Below are 16,321 nucleotides of genomic sequence, written 5' to 3'. Positions count from 1 at the left end.
TACATGACGTTCCACAGGAGAGGACCCAACACTAAGCCCTGTGGTACTCCTGCGGTGACGATGTACTGGTTGGATCCGTGTCGTACCAAAATGTCCTCTCCGAAAGGTAACTGTCGAGGAGCTTAGTCAAATAACTAGGGACATCCGTTTTAGCCAGTGAGCTTTTTATCTACTCCCAACTTGCGAAATTGAACGCATTTTTGATGTCAAACGTCACCACGGCACAACATTTTTTAGACGACATCGCGTCTCGAGCCAGCAAAACCACGTCTATGGCGTCGATCGTTGAGTAGGCTTGACGAAATCGAAACTGTCGCTCCGATGGTCCATCCTTATATTTAATGATAGGGAGCAGTCTGTTGTAGATGACCCTTTCGGGCATTTTTCTTGCCGTGTACATGAGGCAAATCGGTCGGTATGATGATGGGTGCCCTGGGTGCTTATTCTGCTTCGGGAGCAAAACTAGTTTTTGCCTCTTTCACCGGTCGGGGAAAAACTCCTTTTACCATGCATGTTTAAAAAACGTTGATAAACCAGTCGGGTCTGGTCTTAACAGCGAGTTTAACAGCTCTATTGGAAGCAGCATCCAGACCGGGTGTTTTGTTATCACCAATTATCCGGCAAATTTCCTCCTCAGTTACTGGAGGTATGGTGTAGACGTCCAGTACTTTGGCAGGTCTTTCTAGCTCGAAAACATGCATCCCGTAACACCGCGATCTTTTCATTCCATCAATAGTTTGAGCGCCTTTTTTGCGGGAACTCGCCGCCTCGCCATAGCAGCATCGTCCCATTATTGGCTCTACCTTTTCTGTAGCCGAACCACCGGGATAAATGCATCCCCTTCAAACCTTTTCACGAACCAGCCCTGGTTTCCAGCTCCACGGGAACGCATGGCCCACATTTTATCTGGAGGAAAATTGCCTAGTTGTCGCATGCCAACCATACTCACAAACCATGCCATTCTCCTCGCCAATGTAGTACTCATATATGGCAGATCGACTATTGCGCGCGACCCTGTCCCAAGAAATGTAGAAACATTTCCCATATTGGCAAGCACCAAGTCTAGCTCAGCGAAAGCCTCAAGCAAGATACGACCCCTGGTGTTCATAGTGCGACTGCCCCGATCCATGGCCCACGCGATGAAATCACCCGCTATGATCTTAGGGTTTCGACTTCTTGCATCCGAGACTAACATACCTAGCATTCCTTCGAATTCTGCTATCGTCGCGCTTGGTGGAGCGTTGCAGGTATATATATAGATACAAGCTATTTTTGCACTGATGAATCCAACTTCTGAAAACTTCATTAGTTCTTGAAATGCTTGATTTCCGCATGCCTATATTGCCGCCTTGCCAGTTACATCTGCAGTCCACGCACCGCTCTTATTATTGCGCTGACTATAGCAGCTTCGATTCCCTTCTCAGAGATCCAGTTCAGGTCTGCGAGAGAAGGTCATGCGCTGCCTCGCAGTAGTTGAGGTTGGTTTGTATCAACCTCATTTCTTTACTGGTTTCAAAGCTCTTCTAAACACTGGGAATCAGCTGCTGCCTGCAACGTGCCTACAGTCGGCGCCCTTTTTCTCCTTGCAAAGCATGCATTCAGACTCAGCCTTGCACTCCCTGAACATATGACCTTTTCCCCCACATTTTCTGTAACTTTTTGACCTGTCACGGTCACCGGTGCATTTCGCCGCTATATGACCAAATTCAAGGCATCTAAAGCAACGCTTGAGGGACACCTACTCCCTGAGTCAGCAAACGGCCCAACCTATTTTTACTTTACCAACCGCCAACAGCATGAATGCTGCTTCAGCTGGTAAGCTTATGATTGCCATTTACGTGCCTCCGTATGCCTTCCTCAGTCCCCTGGTTGCGGAATCTTGCAAGCGAAGTGGTCCGAACTGTTTTTCTAAGGCGTCGCAGATATCCTCCTTGGTCGTGATTTCATCAATGTCCTTACATTGTATAACAATCTCCTGCTTTCTGGTCCGTACTTGTGCTTCTTCTCCTAAGGAGTTCTCCACCTTGCCGAGGAAATTTTCTACCGTTTCGCCCGACTGCTTCAGCTCCAGCATCAAATCTCCTTTTTGGGAGCGTCTGATTCGGCTGACGTTTTCTCCAAGGTCCATCGGCTCATGATCGGATTTGACCTACCTGAGGTGACAGGCCTTTTTGCCTTTTCGCGTCCTGCAAGGATCCGAAAGAATCATTCGTACCCTCTCTACTCCTCCTTTCAAGCTTACCGCCCTTTGGATTTTGAGGGGGTGCCACTTGTGTTGCCTGGGTGACGCTTGATTTTTTCTGGGCATTTTTTTCGTCTTGGTACCATTGTACAGTACACGAATGGTGCGAACCATGTTTTTGATGGCCTGACGCACTTTGTGTTTGTCCTTTATAAATTCAGACAACTCTACGGTTTTACCTCCGAGTAGGGCAAAAAATGATTCGTCCGGATTCTGGCACAGCTCCTCTGCTTGGTTGTCCCACTGGGCACTTATGTATTTATTAGCCTTCCGGGAGTCTTCCTGATTTCTGTCCTTCATCAACGTTGATTTCGGATGAGATCGTAGGATCGTCGAGCTTCTCCTAAATGGACCACACACTGGAGCCTGCTTGCCCACTCCCAAAAGCTGCTAGTACTGAGGTTTCGAGTCCCTGCACCGTAACTTTTTCTCTCTTTCCTTCTTCCATATTGGTTTCTTTTTCTGAGTGTCCTTCCCATAGCCATTTTTGTCGACGGGTGGGTGTTTTTCTCCCACCTACCCGACCTGCGCATAAAGATGCCCATGCACGCACACCTTCAAATACGTATATGTGCATATTCCTGGGCATCCGCCGAACATTCCCTTATCCGCACGACGGGACGCGCTTGATGGGAGATCTGGTAACTCCGCACAGGACTTTCCGTCTGTCCGTCACATGCATATTTTCTCGGAGGCGGTTATAGCGATTGACATCAAATTTGATAGAAAGGTGGGAACTGTGAAAGCTCACGCATACAGTGAATTACATCCTTTTACGTCGAAGTTAAGGGGGGTCCCCATACAGGCAAAAGGGAGGTGTACATTTTTTTTTCATCAAATATGGTCATGTGGAAATGAAAGGTCTCCATTAGAACCCGGTCTTAGTTTTGATGTTTATTTGAAAGGTGGGGAGTGTGGGGGGTTAAAAGTGATCATTCTTTTAGTGGACCTATTCTCAGAAACTACCCTAGAATAACGAAACAATGTCGGCTACAGCATAGAGCATGATTCTACCAAATTTGGTGAAAATCGCACTAATACTAAAGAAGTTATAGGTCATATCTGTCCGTTCTGTGCAAATTTTAAACTTTGAATGTTACTTGAAAGTGGATATTTTAACATAATATTGTATATGCATATATTGCCTGCCACGTGCTAATGGGGCAAATGCACACTCAAATCTCTTTATAAAAGAAATACACAAAACCGTTCATACCTGAAGCGTTTAGTTTCCGGTTTCCTGACTTGTTTTAAGGTTTTGTGTTAAATACAACCCAAACTCACACAAGATTTACTCAGAAACGGTTGGAGCTATCGTCCGAAATTTGGTTTTCCATATGTAAATTGGCTTGGTGTGTAGTCGGCTTAACTCCTTTTTTAAAATTGTAGTATTTTGATAGGGCCATATGAGATTTTGCTGGGAGCCATAAGGGATTTTTATTTGTATCACTTTTCTTGCACTTTACTCAATTGTAAATTGAATTCACAAGAAAAAATATATTATCATCAAGTTTGATATGAATTCTGCTGCTATTAGCGAAATTATAGCGTCTTCTCGTTTGAATTGATTGCATTCTAAAAACGTCAGGAAATATCAGCACCACATTGAAGCCAATAGTCTGAAATACACTATACCAGAGTTCTATACATATATAGCCGAACGTGTTCTTCCTACCTGTAAACTATTGGAAAATTTCTTTAAAACGCTGTGAACTTCGAGTCGAACGGATGTGCTACACGGACTTTTTATCGCGATTACTCTGCAGTTTTCTTTTACCTTCTTTTCTGAGCATTTCCCTGAGAAACCTGGTGCTGTGTGTTGTGTCAATACCTCGCGCAAGTGAAACGGCTAATTCTCGCGCTTCTTGTGTGCTCTCGAAGGCGTAAAATTTTGTTCCGTCAACAATATTTTGCATGCAATTTTGGAATTACTGTTCCCCGGTCAATTACCTTTCGTTTCAAGTGCAGTGATTTGCAAATAACTCTGACTTTTTTGCATATCTTTAGGCGATCTTCGTTACTAATTCCTGTTTCTCTGTTGTCTCTACTCGCTACTCTGCCGCTACTTTTCGTCAGTCTATGTTCCTCCCCCTTCCTCCGAATCCCTCCCGATAGTAGATGTAGCCTGCCCCGCATCGCCTACCATTCCCCTTCTTACCCCTATCCTTGTCGAATACCTCATTGGCGAACTTGATGCCAAGGTCGGACCTGGCTACGATGGTCTTCCAAACCTCTTTTTGCTCAAAACTGGTAAGTCCATTTCCCTTCCCCTATCTCTTATTTTCAACAAAAGCCTTGAAGAGAATCATTTTCAAAGCTTGTGGAAAGAGGCTCTCATTATCCCCATTCACAAAAGTGGCGATCGTTCGCTTGCCGAGAATTACCGTCCCATTTCCCTCCTCTCCTCCTGTTCCAAAATCCTGGAAAGATATGTCAGCGACTCGTTGTCCGCCCACTTTGGCCAACACATAGTGAAAGAACAACACGGCTTCGTTAAACGTAGGTCCACTGCCTCCAATCTGCTTGACTTTACCAACTTTGTCGCCAAATGTCTAAATTCACGGCAAGAAGTGCATACCAATTACACTGACTTCGCGAAAGCCTTCGACACTGTAAATAACAAGATACTTCTATCCAAACTCTCGTCCCTAAACGTTCCCGCTCCTTCTCCCCCGGTTCTGGCGTCCCTCAGGGGTCTATTCTGGGTCCTTTGCTATTTTTATTTTTTATTAACAACCTTCCTCCCCTCCTTACTTGTTCCTGTTTGCTCTATGCAGACGAACTTAAGCTGTTTTCCGCTATATCGTCGCCTATGTACTGTGTTTCCCTTCAGAATAACCTGGACACTCTGGTTCGTTGATGTTCGACTAATGGTTTAGCGCTAAACGTCAGAAAGTGTCACTCTATGTGCTACTCCCCAAAATCCTCACCCACTTCTTTCTCCTACTCGCTTGACGGACATTCCTTATCCTGCTTAAGTTCTACTCAAGACCTCGGAGTTACTTTCGACAATAAGCTCCGCTTTGACACCCATTGCCTCGATGTCATCAATCGAACAGCAAAATTGTCAGGCTTTATTCTTCGCTCCTCCTCTGATTTTGACTCCATCCAACCCTCCTTAGTTCTCTTCGATTCCCTCGTGAGAAATACCCTCGAGTATTGCTCCGTGATCTGGTCACCCTCCCGTAACTGTGATTGTCTTGCCCTTGAAAATGTGCAACGTAAATTCACCCGTTCCCTCTTCTTTAAGAAAAGCTTCCCTCGTGTGGATTAACCCTCCCGCCTCCACTTTCTGAACCTTCCCTTCCTACCCTATCTGGATCTATGCACATTCTTTAAACTTTCCTCCGGTCTGATAGACTGCTCCGCCACTGACGAGATCACCTGCCGTCCTGCGCCTTATAACACACATAACGCAGACATTTTCAACGTGCCCTTCGCGGAGCTCGAAGTCTATTTTCAGTCCCCGATTCCCAGGGTTTGCCGAAATTATAATGCAAAACAGCTTGGTCCCTTTAACTTCCCTACTTTAAGGGGGTCATCCGTGTGAAGGCCGTTTTTTTGCCTTTTTTGAAAAATTATTTTGGAGGACTGGATAAAGATAGAAACGTGATATTTTCACCATATGTTTATTGGTATCTCTAGTATTTGTGATAAATTTTTCAGCTTGATATCGTAGCTAATTTTCGGAATACGTGTCAATTTATGCACCCATCTCCAAAAAAAGGTGTTTTTCTGCTGCCACGCTGGAGGGCGCTGTGTTCATTTGAGGAAAAAAAACTAAACGGCATTTTAATGTAGAGAATATTCCACGGTCCGCAAACTAGGATAATTACAAAATATTAAAAGGTACATTTTTGGCGGGCTTTTAAACTTAATTTTTTGGATTTTCGTGTTTTTTTACGGCTTTTTTTATGAATAAAAAAAAACTACCCTTCCGATTGCAATTATCCTAGTTTGCGGACCGTAGAAATATGTATTAAAGAAGTCGTGAAAATTTCAAAGAATTTGGTTGTATAGATTTTGAGCTATGGTGGCAGCCGATTTTCAAGATGCAGTTTCGAGAAAAACGCATTTGAAAATTTAAATGTCATTATCAACAGTAAAATTTTAACTCACTATTAACCTGCTATACCTGGTCCACAGAAAGCACCCTCCGTTTCTTCAAAAAAGTCTTGTAAGGCCGATTGTTGCTTTCTGGTATCAATTCTAGCTCTTTTAGCGAGGTCAGTCGATCGTCGTTCGGACCGCCAAATTCGCGCTTCATTACGGCGGTCGGCATAAACCTGGCATATGTGACCAACTTGACATCCCATTGTCACTAGGATTTTGAGAATGCCATTGAATCCTTCGTTGAAAATAATTACAGCCAGAAAAGTGACTATTTCTACGACCCTGACCCCAGAATGAAGGTGTTTAGTAGCGAAAGTTCATATCAATGCATTTAACGACTCATTGTTATTCTGGGTCTCTGCTCCTAAACATCTGTTCAAGAGATCATCTCGTGACAAATCTTCGTAGATTGGTTTGATGACTGTTTGAACTTCTTTAGCCAAAGGTGCCTTCTCGTGGTGAAAACTATCCAGTTCTCCTTTAGTTTCCACTTTGCGCCATTTGCACCAACTGTCCTCGCCTGCTGGACAATTTTGATGCTGAGGATTTTCGTCTGTAGAACATTTATGGGAGAAAGTTGCCCAAGTTTCTTGCTTCATTCCTTCTATCGAATTTGCGTGTTGACGAATAGCTAGCCCAAAAAATGTAGTGAGGTCGTTAATAACCTTATCAGTAAGTTTTCCAGCCCCTTTTCCACCAATGCCTTTGTGATTCTTCTTTACATTTCTAAGCCGCGTTCCCATTCTTTTCTCGACATGTCCTACACATTCCTTTTTTACTACTACGTATATTTTATTATTTGCAAAAATTTGTAGTAGTGCCGGAGAAAACTCCAGCAAAATCCAATATACAATATACAAAACTTATCGCAATTGGAACATCCATGTTCACGCTTGCTAAAAGTTTCTTTGCTAATGTTGATGTGAAGTCCTTTTTCTTCTCTGATCACTATCGATTTCCATGAAATACTCGTTTTTTAGTGCGAGCATGACGTTGAACGTTAAAGCGATCTCCCTTCTTATGATCCATTTAAAAAAATCACTGAACACACAAACAGCACAATACTTACAACAAAATAACTGAGTATAGTTTGAAAGCCTTTCAGTGCTCACTCTAGACTGGATTATCCTTTTTATTCCAAACAGCAAATAAGTTTAGACAATTGATTGGTTTTCCATCTTTTTATATTTATACCTGTGTTCGAATTTATAAGGCTCAGGTAAAAAACTAACAGGTAAAAAAAGATTCGATGCTCTTTCTCATCGAGTACTCTAGCCGCGGCTGCAAACTCCTTACCTGTTTAACACTGTAATTTCTAAAAGGCTCGGAATATCGGATAATCCCTTTGCCCACATATTCTTCACTATATATAGATACAATTCATGCAAAAAAAAATCGATTTCTCCAACCCGACACACGGGATGACCCCCTTAAGTAGTTTTAAACGTAGGATAAGTTTTTTGCTTTCTCCTCCCTCTGAGGACAATAATTAATTGGAGTTTTCTCTGTTTGTTGTCCGTTAATTAAATAAATAAATAAATAAATATTGAGTCTGAGTCCCCATACATGTGAAAGGGAGTGTACATTTTTTTGCGGAATATGATTTCTAGGGAATGGGTTCGATTAGTAACGTTTGAAACCGATCTTATTTTTAATATTGGGTGAAACATAGGGGAGTGGGGGCTCCAAACGTGTCCCCCAAAAGGTGAAGCAAGTCTCTTTCTCATAACCTATCCAATCGAAAATCTGAAAAAAATCATAGTGATGCATCTATACGATACCTCAAAATACATTCCGTTCTGATATCTGCATAAATAAAGTTAATAATAGTATAGAACCTCATTTTGGAAATTTACCAGAAAACCCCCTGAAGTGCATCCTAGAAGGTTTAGGCGATAATATGGGACATAATTCTGAAAAGTTTGAACGCAATCCAACCATTACTAATAAAGTACTAGAAGGGTAAAGTTGTACATTTAATGTGGATTTGTTTGCACTCTAAGACATGACGACGACGTTATTCATATAAAGTGAACTTTTATGAACGGCGGGGTGCATGGTGACATTTTAGTTTTTGTTTCTTAGCTTTTTTTATTTATTTGTATACCACTATCAATTACTGGAGACAGGTATGTGTATGCATAATTAAGATAGATATATATGTAAGTTAGTATCAGCGGTATTCAATTTACGTAAATATGTATAAGTATACATATGCACATATGCTTTTGTGCACGCAGTAAGGAGGAAATTGAGATGCTTTTGCTCAATTTTTGTTTTTAAAACAAAACCTTATTAAAATCGGTTCAATGTCTGTCTGTCTGAGACACTTTTCTCAGAAACGGCTATACCGATTGACACGAAATTTGGTGAGAAGGTGGGAACTGTGGACCCCCAGACATGCAGTGAGTAATATCCTCCTACGTTGAGATTTAGGGGGGGTCCCCTCACATGTAAAAGGTGGTGTAAAATTTTTTTTCACCAAATATAGTCATGTGGTATTAAATGAAAGGTCTCGAGTAGTACTTTTCGAAGCCGGTCTTAGTTTTGAGATTTGTTAAAAAGGCGAGGAGTGGGAGGGGCGCAAAATGATGATTTCTTTAACGGAGTCATTCTCAGAAACTACCCAACCGAAAAATCTGAAAAAAATCATAAAGCTGCCTCTATGTGGTACCCAGGCCTCAAAATACTCTCCATATCGATATCTGTTCAAATTAAGTTAATAATAGTATATTACCGTATTTTTGGGAAAATTGAGTAAAACCCCCCTTAAGTTTATGTCAGAGTTATAAAAGTTGGTAGTAGTATAAAATATAATATGAAGCATATTATCTCCAGTTTGATCAAAATCATACTATTAGTAACAAAGTTACAGTAGCTCAAAGTTGCCTTACCGTGTAAATTTACAACGCGAAGTACTAAATGCATATTCTTAACGGGCTACGTACAAATGGGATAGTTCTACACTCAAATATACTGACACAAGAAGCAAACAAAACCTTTCATACCTGAAGCGTCCAGCTTCCGGTTTCCCGACTTGTTTACATACAGTGCACGAACTAAGGTTAGCCACACTTACATTTTCCAAGATTCTGAGAAAAAAACAAAAGATTTTTATGTTTTATTTTTTTATAATTTTATTAGAGACTATTTCAATTCAAAAATAATTCTAGGATTTTTTGCAGGTTTTTCGATTTTTTCGTGTGAACTAAGGTTACCCGCACTTACGGTTTTAGATAAAAAAAATTAATTTTCGTATTGGTTTCCAATCAGTACTTGATCTATTTGCTTCTGGCATCATGTAAAGCGACGATTAGACGCGAAAGACTGTCATACAGTGATCGGATTTGATATAGCTTCTTTGAGTTTATCTTTACTGCTGCATTGCCGGCCATTTTCATAAACTTTTCGTGCCAAAATAGACCGTACGTTCTCGATAATGTCAAAACGTCGTATGCTACGTTGCTCAAAATAAGCCAAAGTTGATCTGACCACATGTATTGGTGCATTGTCTTGCTGAAATTGCCAGTTCAGACCACAGTTAGATACTAGACAGCTACCTCACTCCCCCTTGCCCCTCAAGGGGGGGAAATCAGTGCGAGTACACACGATTGCAAATTGTTTTGCCCTTGAGCATGAGCGAGATGTACCGAAAACCCAATCAGCTGTGTTTGACATACCGCCCGGACTTGCCAATATTGGTGAGATTGGCAAGTTTTTGCTTATGTATAAGTGAATACGTGAAACAACTTTTTGCTATATGGGTGAGTACGCCGTAGTACCAGAATAGCAAAAGCTCACCGATCTCTCTCTTACCAATACGATTTGACGAAGATTATGCCTTTTCCTTGTTGCAGCACAGTGGCAAGCACATTTGCAAGTGGGGTCATTTTTGTAAGGGTACTGCCTATAGTAGATCTACTGTGGTTCAGACCAGCAAATTCGAAGCCATACGTTGAGAAATGAGGGCCAATCATCTGCTGATTATGCTCAGCGTTCATTCTGGTCGAAATGAATGACAGAGACATGTTTTTTAAATAGCCAATAGCACCCCATACCATTACTGAGCCACCGCCGGATTGACGCTTACTGAAATTTTTTCCTTCAGTACGTAAATCGTGCCATTAATAGGTAAAACCATCCGGGCCATCCAAATTGAATTTTTTTCTTCCGAAAAAATAATATGCTACCATATTTTTTCTCCAATGAATGTGATCCAGGGCGAATTTCTTACGGCCTTCAATATTGTTTGAAGTTAACATAGGCTTGCGCATCAGTTTTTTGTATTTCAAGTAGCTGCACTTGAAATCATTTTTGTACGTCAAACACCAATGGGGAAATTATTTTCCAGCTTGAGCAGACTTGCTGCTGTTCGCTGCAGATCGTATCAAATGCCGGTTTTGTGCTGGAGATATCGTCGATGGCCGGCCTGTCACGTAATTTTTGCGGCAATTTTCGCGATTTTCCAGGAAATTTCGAACAACTTTTTCACTCCGATTAATTTGCAATCTTCCGGTTTGACATATTCATGTAGTCGTTAATTGTCGCAATTTTCGCTTTTTCCCTTTCGGTCAGTGGTTTTCCATGACCCATGGTGATTCGCTTGAATTACAAACGACAACTGCATGTGAAATGTGAAAGTGTCGAGAGAATGTGCATAACGGTGAATCAAGTCAAAACAAAACATAAACATGTCCACAGCATTGTTTATTTTGCTCTAAACAATGAGTGCGGCTAACCTTAGTTCGCACTTGCAGCATGTAAAAAATCAAAAAACCTGGATTTTTTTTCAAAATCTGGAAAAATGTAAGTGCGGCTAACCTTAGTTCGTGCACTGTATGTTATGTACACCTATGCATGCGTCCGTGTGAGGTGCCAGCAATGTTGCATCAATATCTTATTTTTACCTTTTTTCTCTTTTTTTATTTATTTGTATATCAGCGTCAATTAGTCGAGGCAGGTATGTATATGCTAACGGAGTTCCGGTTAATGTCCAAATCAAATAGATACACGTATGTGTAGCACCAGCGGTAAGCAATTCGATATGCCCGCAGTACAGTTACAGTTATATTTTTCATTTATATTTGTTTTATATTACCATTTGATTTCAATTTGTCAACGGCCCGGCGTCCCGAAGTAAGCGCAAAATCCCAGTGGTGGAAAGGGTTGACCTGGTATCAAACCCAGGATCACTGGGAAGTCTCGAATTCTCCCCGTATACTAACTGCGGAGCAGGCGGCAAACTCGTCGCGATGCGCTGTACGTAGCCCAAGTGAAAGGCAGAACGTGCGACCACGAAGAGTCATCCTGGGCCATTATAGCGGCCTTCAGTGTCCTATACCAGCGTTCATGCATCTCATTGGATTGCGGGTGGTATGCAGTCGTTCGATAGCGTTTAAAGCCTAGGAGTTTGCGTAACTCCGAGAACAGAGTAGGCTCGAACTGCATTTCTTGGTCCGTAATGACTACGGCTGGACATTCCCGGCAAAAGGCCTCAGCGCACGATTGTGCGGAAATGTCGGCCAGAAGTATTGCCTTAGGCCCCCGCGTGAACCTATCGATGATTATGAGGCAATATTTGAAGCCATGCGAATCTCGCAATAGGTCAATGATGAGGACGTGGATCGTGTTAAGACGCTTTGTTGACTGAGGGAATAAGCCTACTTCTTTTGGTACGTGCTTGGTGACTTTACCATTCTGGCAGGGGTTAATATCCTTATTCATTGGGGACAGATATATTTGTTAGTGATAAACCGATTCGTTGCCTAAATGCTCGGGTTCGGAAGATCGTGTACTGCATGGAAAACTTCCTTCCAAAAATTGGTCGGAATATATGGCCTAAGTCCCTTTTCAGAGGTCTCGTAGAGTATTTCGGAGATTGAGTTGAAACGTTGATTTGTGACGTTAGATATCAGGGGCGCGATTTTCAGCACGTTCAAATCTAAAAATTTTTAAATATTTATAGTTACAAAAAAAAATATCTTTCAAAAACTATAATTGTAAGTTTTATTAGATTGTTCTAGAGAAATGATTTTTATCATTACCAAAACAGGGCAGGGAGTCTATTAGGGGGAAAGACGGAGAGAGAGAGAGACATATTGAATGTGGATTTAGTATTTTAAATTTTACTTAATTTTAAGAGGTGCCAATCCGGTGACAAATATTTTTTATAATTCTTCTTTATATGAATTATTCATTTATTTATTATTAACGAACAATAAACAGAGTAAACTCCAGTTGCTTATTGCCCTCAGGAGGAGGAGAAAACAGAAACCTTAATCTATGCTTTTGTTTTTTACAAAACTGTATAAAAATATTTTCTCTAACCGGGTTCTTGAAACTTCTAATTACGCCAATGATTGTGTCCACCACTGTAAACTTATTTGCGTATTCCGTGAGTGGATATACCCAACTCATTGGCTTATATGTATGTACAAACTATATCATGGCATTCAAATGCGAAGCTTTTTCTGGCTGTTGTCTGAGGCAGACGCAGGTGCAGACACTTGTCTGAATATTGGCTCTGACTGACACACAGATGCAGAAGTTCGACACAGACGTTCGTCTGAAAAAAAAAACAATTCTATGGCACAGGTACACACATTTGTTTCTCTGTTGTCTGAAGGACTTAAGGGGGTCATCCCGTGCGAAGGCCGTTTTTTTCGTTTTTTTGGAAATTTGCCTTAGTTAAACAGAACTTAAGGAAGTCATCCCGTGTAAAGGCCGTTTTTATTTCGCTTTTTTAGAAATTTTTCTTTTTTTTAAGGCTTTTTAATGAATAAAAAAAAAACTACGGAATGAATCCTAATTATCCTGGTTTGTGGACCGTAGAAAAATGTTCTGAAAAGTGGTGAAAATTTCAAAGAATTTCGTTGGATTGGTTTTTGGACTATGGTGGCAACAGATTTTTAATATGCAGTTTCGAGAAAAACGCATTTAAAAAATACAATGTGATTTTTAGCCATAAAATCTTAACTGTTCGTTAATCTGCTATATCTAGTTCATAAACCTTAGGTTTCTTGAAGAAACACATGTACACCATCGGCTTCAATGCTTGTTCTTTTAGCGAAGTCATTCGAACGTCATTTGGACCGATAAATACGCGCTTATTACGGCGATCGACATAAATCTGGCATGCGACTTATTACGTGTTTAACACTATAATTTCCGAACGACTCCGAATATCAAAAAATCACTGTGCCCACATATTTTACACTATAGCTAGATACAATTGATGCAAAAAAAAATTCGATTCCCCGGATCTAACACACGGGATGACCTCTTAATAATATAATCGCCCATTAATATTCCGTCGTTGTGGGTAGCTATCGCTGTCAGTGTGTGCCCCATTTGCATGCTTTTTAAGGCGGGTGAACGTTCGTTGTTTCTATTGGGTGCACGTGGTAAAACAATTAATCAAGTTAACAGTCATTGTATTTTATTCATGAGGAATTTTGCGGATCCCCATAAGCCACGCCTGACTTTCACCTTAGTCAAAACTAGGTACAGTAGAAACTCACAAAAGTTGATACTCGCAAAAGTTAAATAATTGGAAAACTAAGCTGGACTGCGGGCGCCATAGGATACTCTAAAAAATTAACTTTTTCGTTAATTTTGCAAAGATCTTTTTCAATTTGATTTTACACTAATTTTCACTGTTTACAACAAAACGTTAGTGCAATCAGTGTTAACCGTTATGAAATATGTGCATTCAATTGTCGAAAAATGCTGCACCTTTAAAAACTAGAATGAGACTTTCGGATAGTCGGCTTCCAATGGTATTTAGTGTTTCTAAAACGGCGATTTCCAAAATTAACGGAAGCAGAGGGAAATATGTAAAGCAACTGTGGAAAAATTTCCAGGAATCTTATGTGAACAACTCTCTATATACGTTTTTTTCATCCGTAGCTAAGAATGCAAAATGTTCCGTCATATATTGTCAAACAAAATATCATGCATATTGAAGCCATAAATATTGTGCTCAAAATTGATCTAACATATCTTCACGCATTTCCAATTTACTCTATGAGCGAATGGCTCCAGAAGGATACTGCAACAACAAATTATAACAAATTTGGAGAGTATTTTGAGGCCTGGGCACCATAGATGCATAGATTTTTTTCAGATTTTTCGGTTGGGTAGTTTCTGAGAATGGGTTCGTTAAAGAAATAATCAATTTCCACTCGCCGCCTTTCTAACAAATTTCAAAACTAAGTAACTAAGTACTAATCGAGACCTTTGATTTGATAACCAAGATAACTATATTCGGTGAAAAAAGTTTTACACCTCTTTTTGCATGTATGGTTACCGCCCCCCCCCCCCCCCCCCCCCCCGTTCACAGGTCCCACTTTCTCACTAAATGTCGTGTCAATCGGTATAGCGGTTTCTGAGAAACGAAACCTTAAAAATGTATCCTATTGATTCATATGAGTCTAAGTAAAAATCAATAAACAAACGCTTTTCACTACTAAATGCGACGTGATATAACCATCTTATTTATACAATTTAGCTCGTATTAAGGTAAAAAATCAAAATTATATTTTGTAAACCCATATTAAATTTGTTGCCTGATTTGTTAGAATAGTATTTAAAATACTTTTCCCAATACTTCACATTGTTTGCTTATTGTCTAAGAATTGTGGTTTATTGCACTTTCCGAAATTGTGGAAATGTGCAGCTTGGGTTAGATCTAGCATTGAGTTTCATCTTCATTGCGCCTTCCTATCTCCGCTTATATTATCTTTATGTGACAAAAGATGTATTGTATATGTATGTATGTATATATTATAAACCACGGCTTAACTTCTAGCAAAGATAAGCGTTAAGATTTGTTGGATTGTGTAATGTTAATTGAAATTTGATGGGATCAGAAAAAAGTAAAATCGACCTTTTTTGTGTACGAGTATATATTTTTTTTGCTTTCAGGTGCGTCAATTCGCCGTAGCCCTGCATTAGATTTATTCGAACAGCATCAAGGTACTCATATACTTCAGGTACGTTGTGAAAATTTACTAGCTTTTTATACTTTTAATGATGAAAATACGTTTAGTCCCTGGATGGCTTTGCTTTAGCGGTAGCTGCAGATGGGAGATTCTTATACATCTCAGAAACTGTATCTATTTACCTTGGACTATCCCAAGTTGAGATGACCGGAAGCAGCATATTCGATTACGTGCATCAAGGAGATCACGCGGAAATAGCTGACCAGTTAGGCTTATGTCTGTCAAACGCACAAACTGGCGGATTGGCTTCACCCTCGTCTGGAGCCTCTGATGAAGGTGGAGGAAGCACTCAGGGCACAAATAACCCCGATGGTAAGTTATACTAGATGTTGATATTGCCTTAAGGGGGAAACCACATTAGGGTGTTTTCAGAGCCGACTTTTTTATTGCATAACTTAGCTATCTTGGGATAGGTTCCAGAAATTTCAAACAGAAATTCGCATTACTTTAGATTTTATGGTCGTAGAACCCAGCGATTATCGGCAGGTTCAGGGTCGAGCGCCCAGGAGAAATAATTGGCATCAGTTCCTTTTGCGAGTGCATTTGTATTTGTTATAACTGTATTTTGTTCGTTATTAAGAATCATAAATGTCTTTCTATCCAAAACAGGATTTTCAAACGCGAGTTATACATATTACTTGGGTGTAATATTTCAAAAAAGAAAATTGGTTTTAAGTCTTTTCCGCGAGACTGGTCTTTTAAACACTTCAGTTCTTTTTATAACACTTGATTTATATTTGTTATTATTACTACACTTGTGTATAACTAACTTAAAAAATACTGTTCCGCAAGAGAGATTAGGTTAGGTTCTAAGACTATTCGGTAAAAAGGACAAGTTCTCGAACTATTACTCTATAATACATTTTCCATATTCGGTAATTTGATATCTATGTTTCATTCTGCTGATTATGCAGTTTTGTTTATTGCTCTAGTTGATTCGGATTGATGATTCATACTAAGTTTG

At 40.3% G+C, this 16,321-nt stretch overlaps 1 protein-coding gene across 2 annotated transcripts in view; it reads left to right on the top strand.

The window, feature by feature from the left end:
• The window catches only part of LOC119648791 (protein trachealess), a 178,651-nt gene that overhangs the window by 65,853 nt on the left and 96,477 nt on the right, over positions 1–16,321 (top strand). For both annotated transcript variants that reach the window (XM_038050638.1, XM_038050637.1), the window contains exons 3-4: positions 15,281–15,348; positions 15,405–15,669. In XM_038050638.1, coding sequence (XP_037906566.1) covers positions 15,281–15,348; positions 15,405–15,669 — 333 coding nt within the window. The remainder of the gene's footprint in view (positions 1–15,280; positions 15,349–15,404; positions 15,670–16,321) is intronic.

Source organism: Hermetia illucens, chromosome 2 (assembly GCF_905115235.1).
Source record: "Hermetia illucens chromosome 2, iHerIll2.2.curated.20191125, whole genome shotgun sequence".
Taxonomy (NCBI): Eukaryota; Metazoa; Arthropoda; class Insecta; order Diptera; family Stratiomyidae; genus Hermetia; species Hermetia illucens.
Note: the sequence above shows the minus strand (reverse complement) of the source record. Positions and strands in the feature narration are given on the sequence as shown.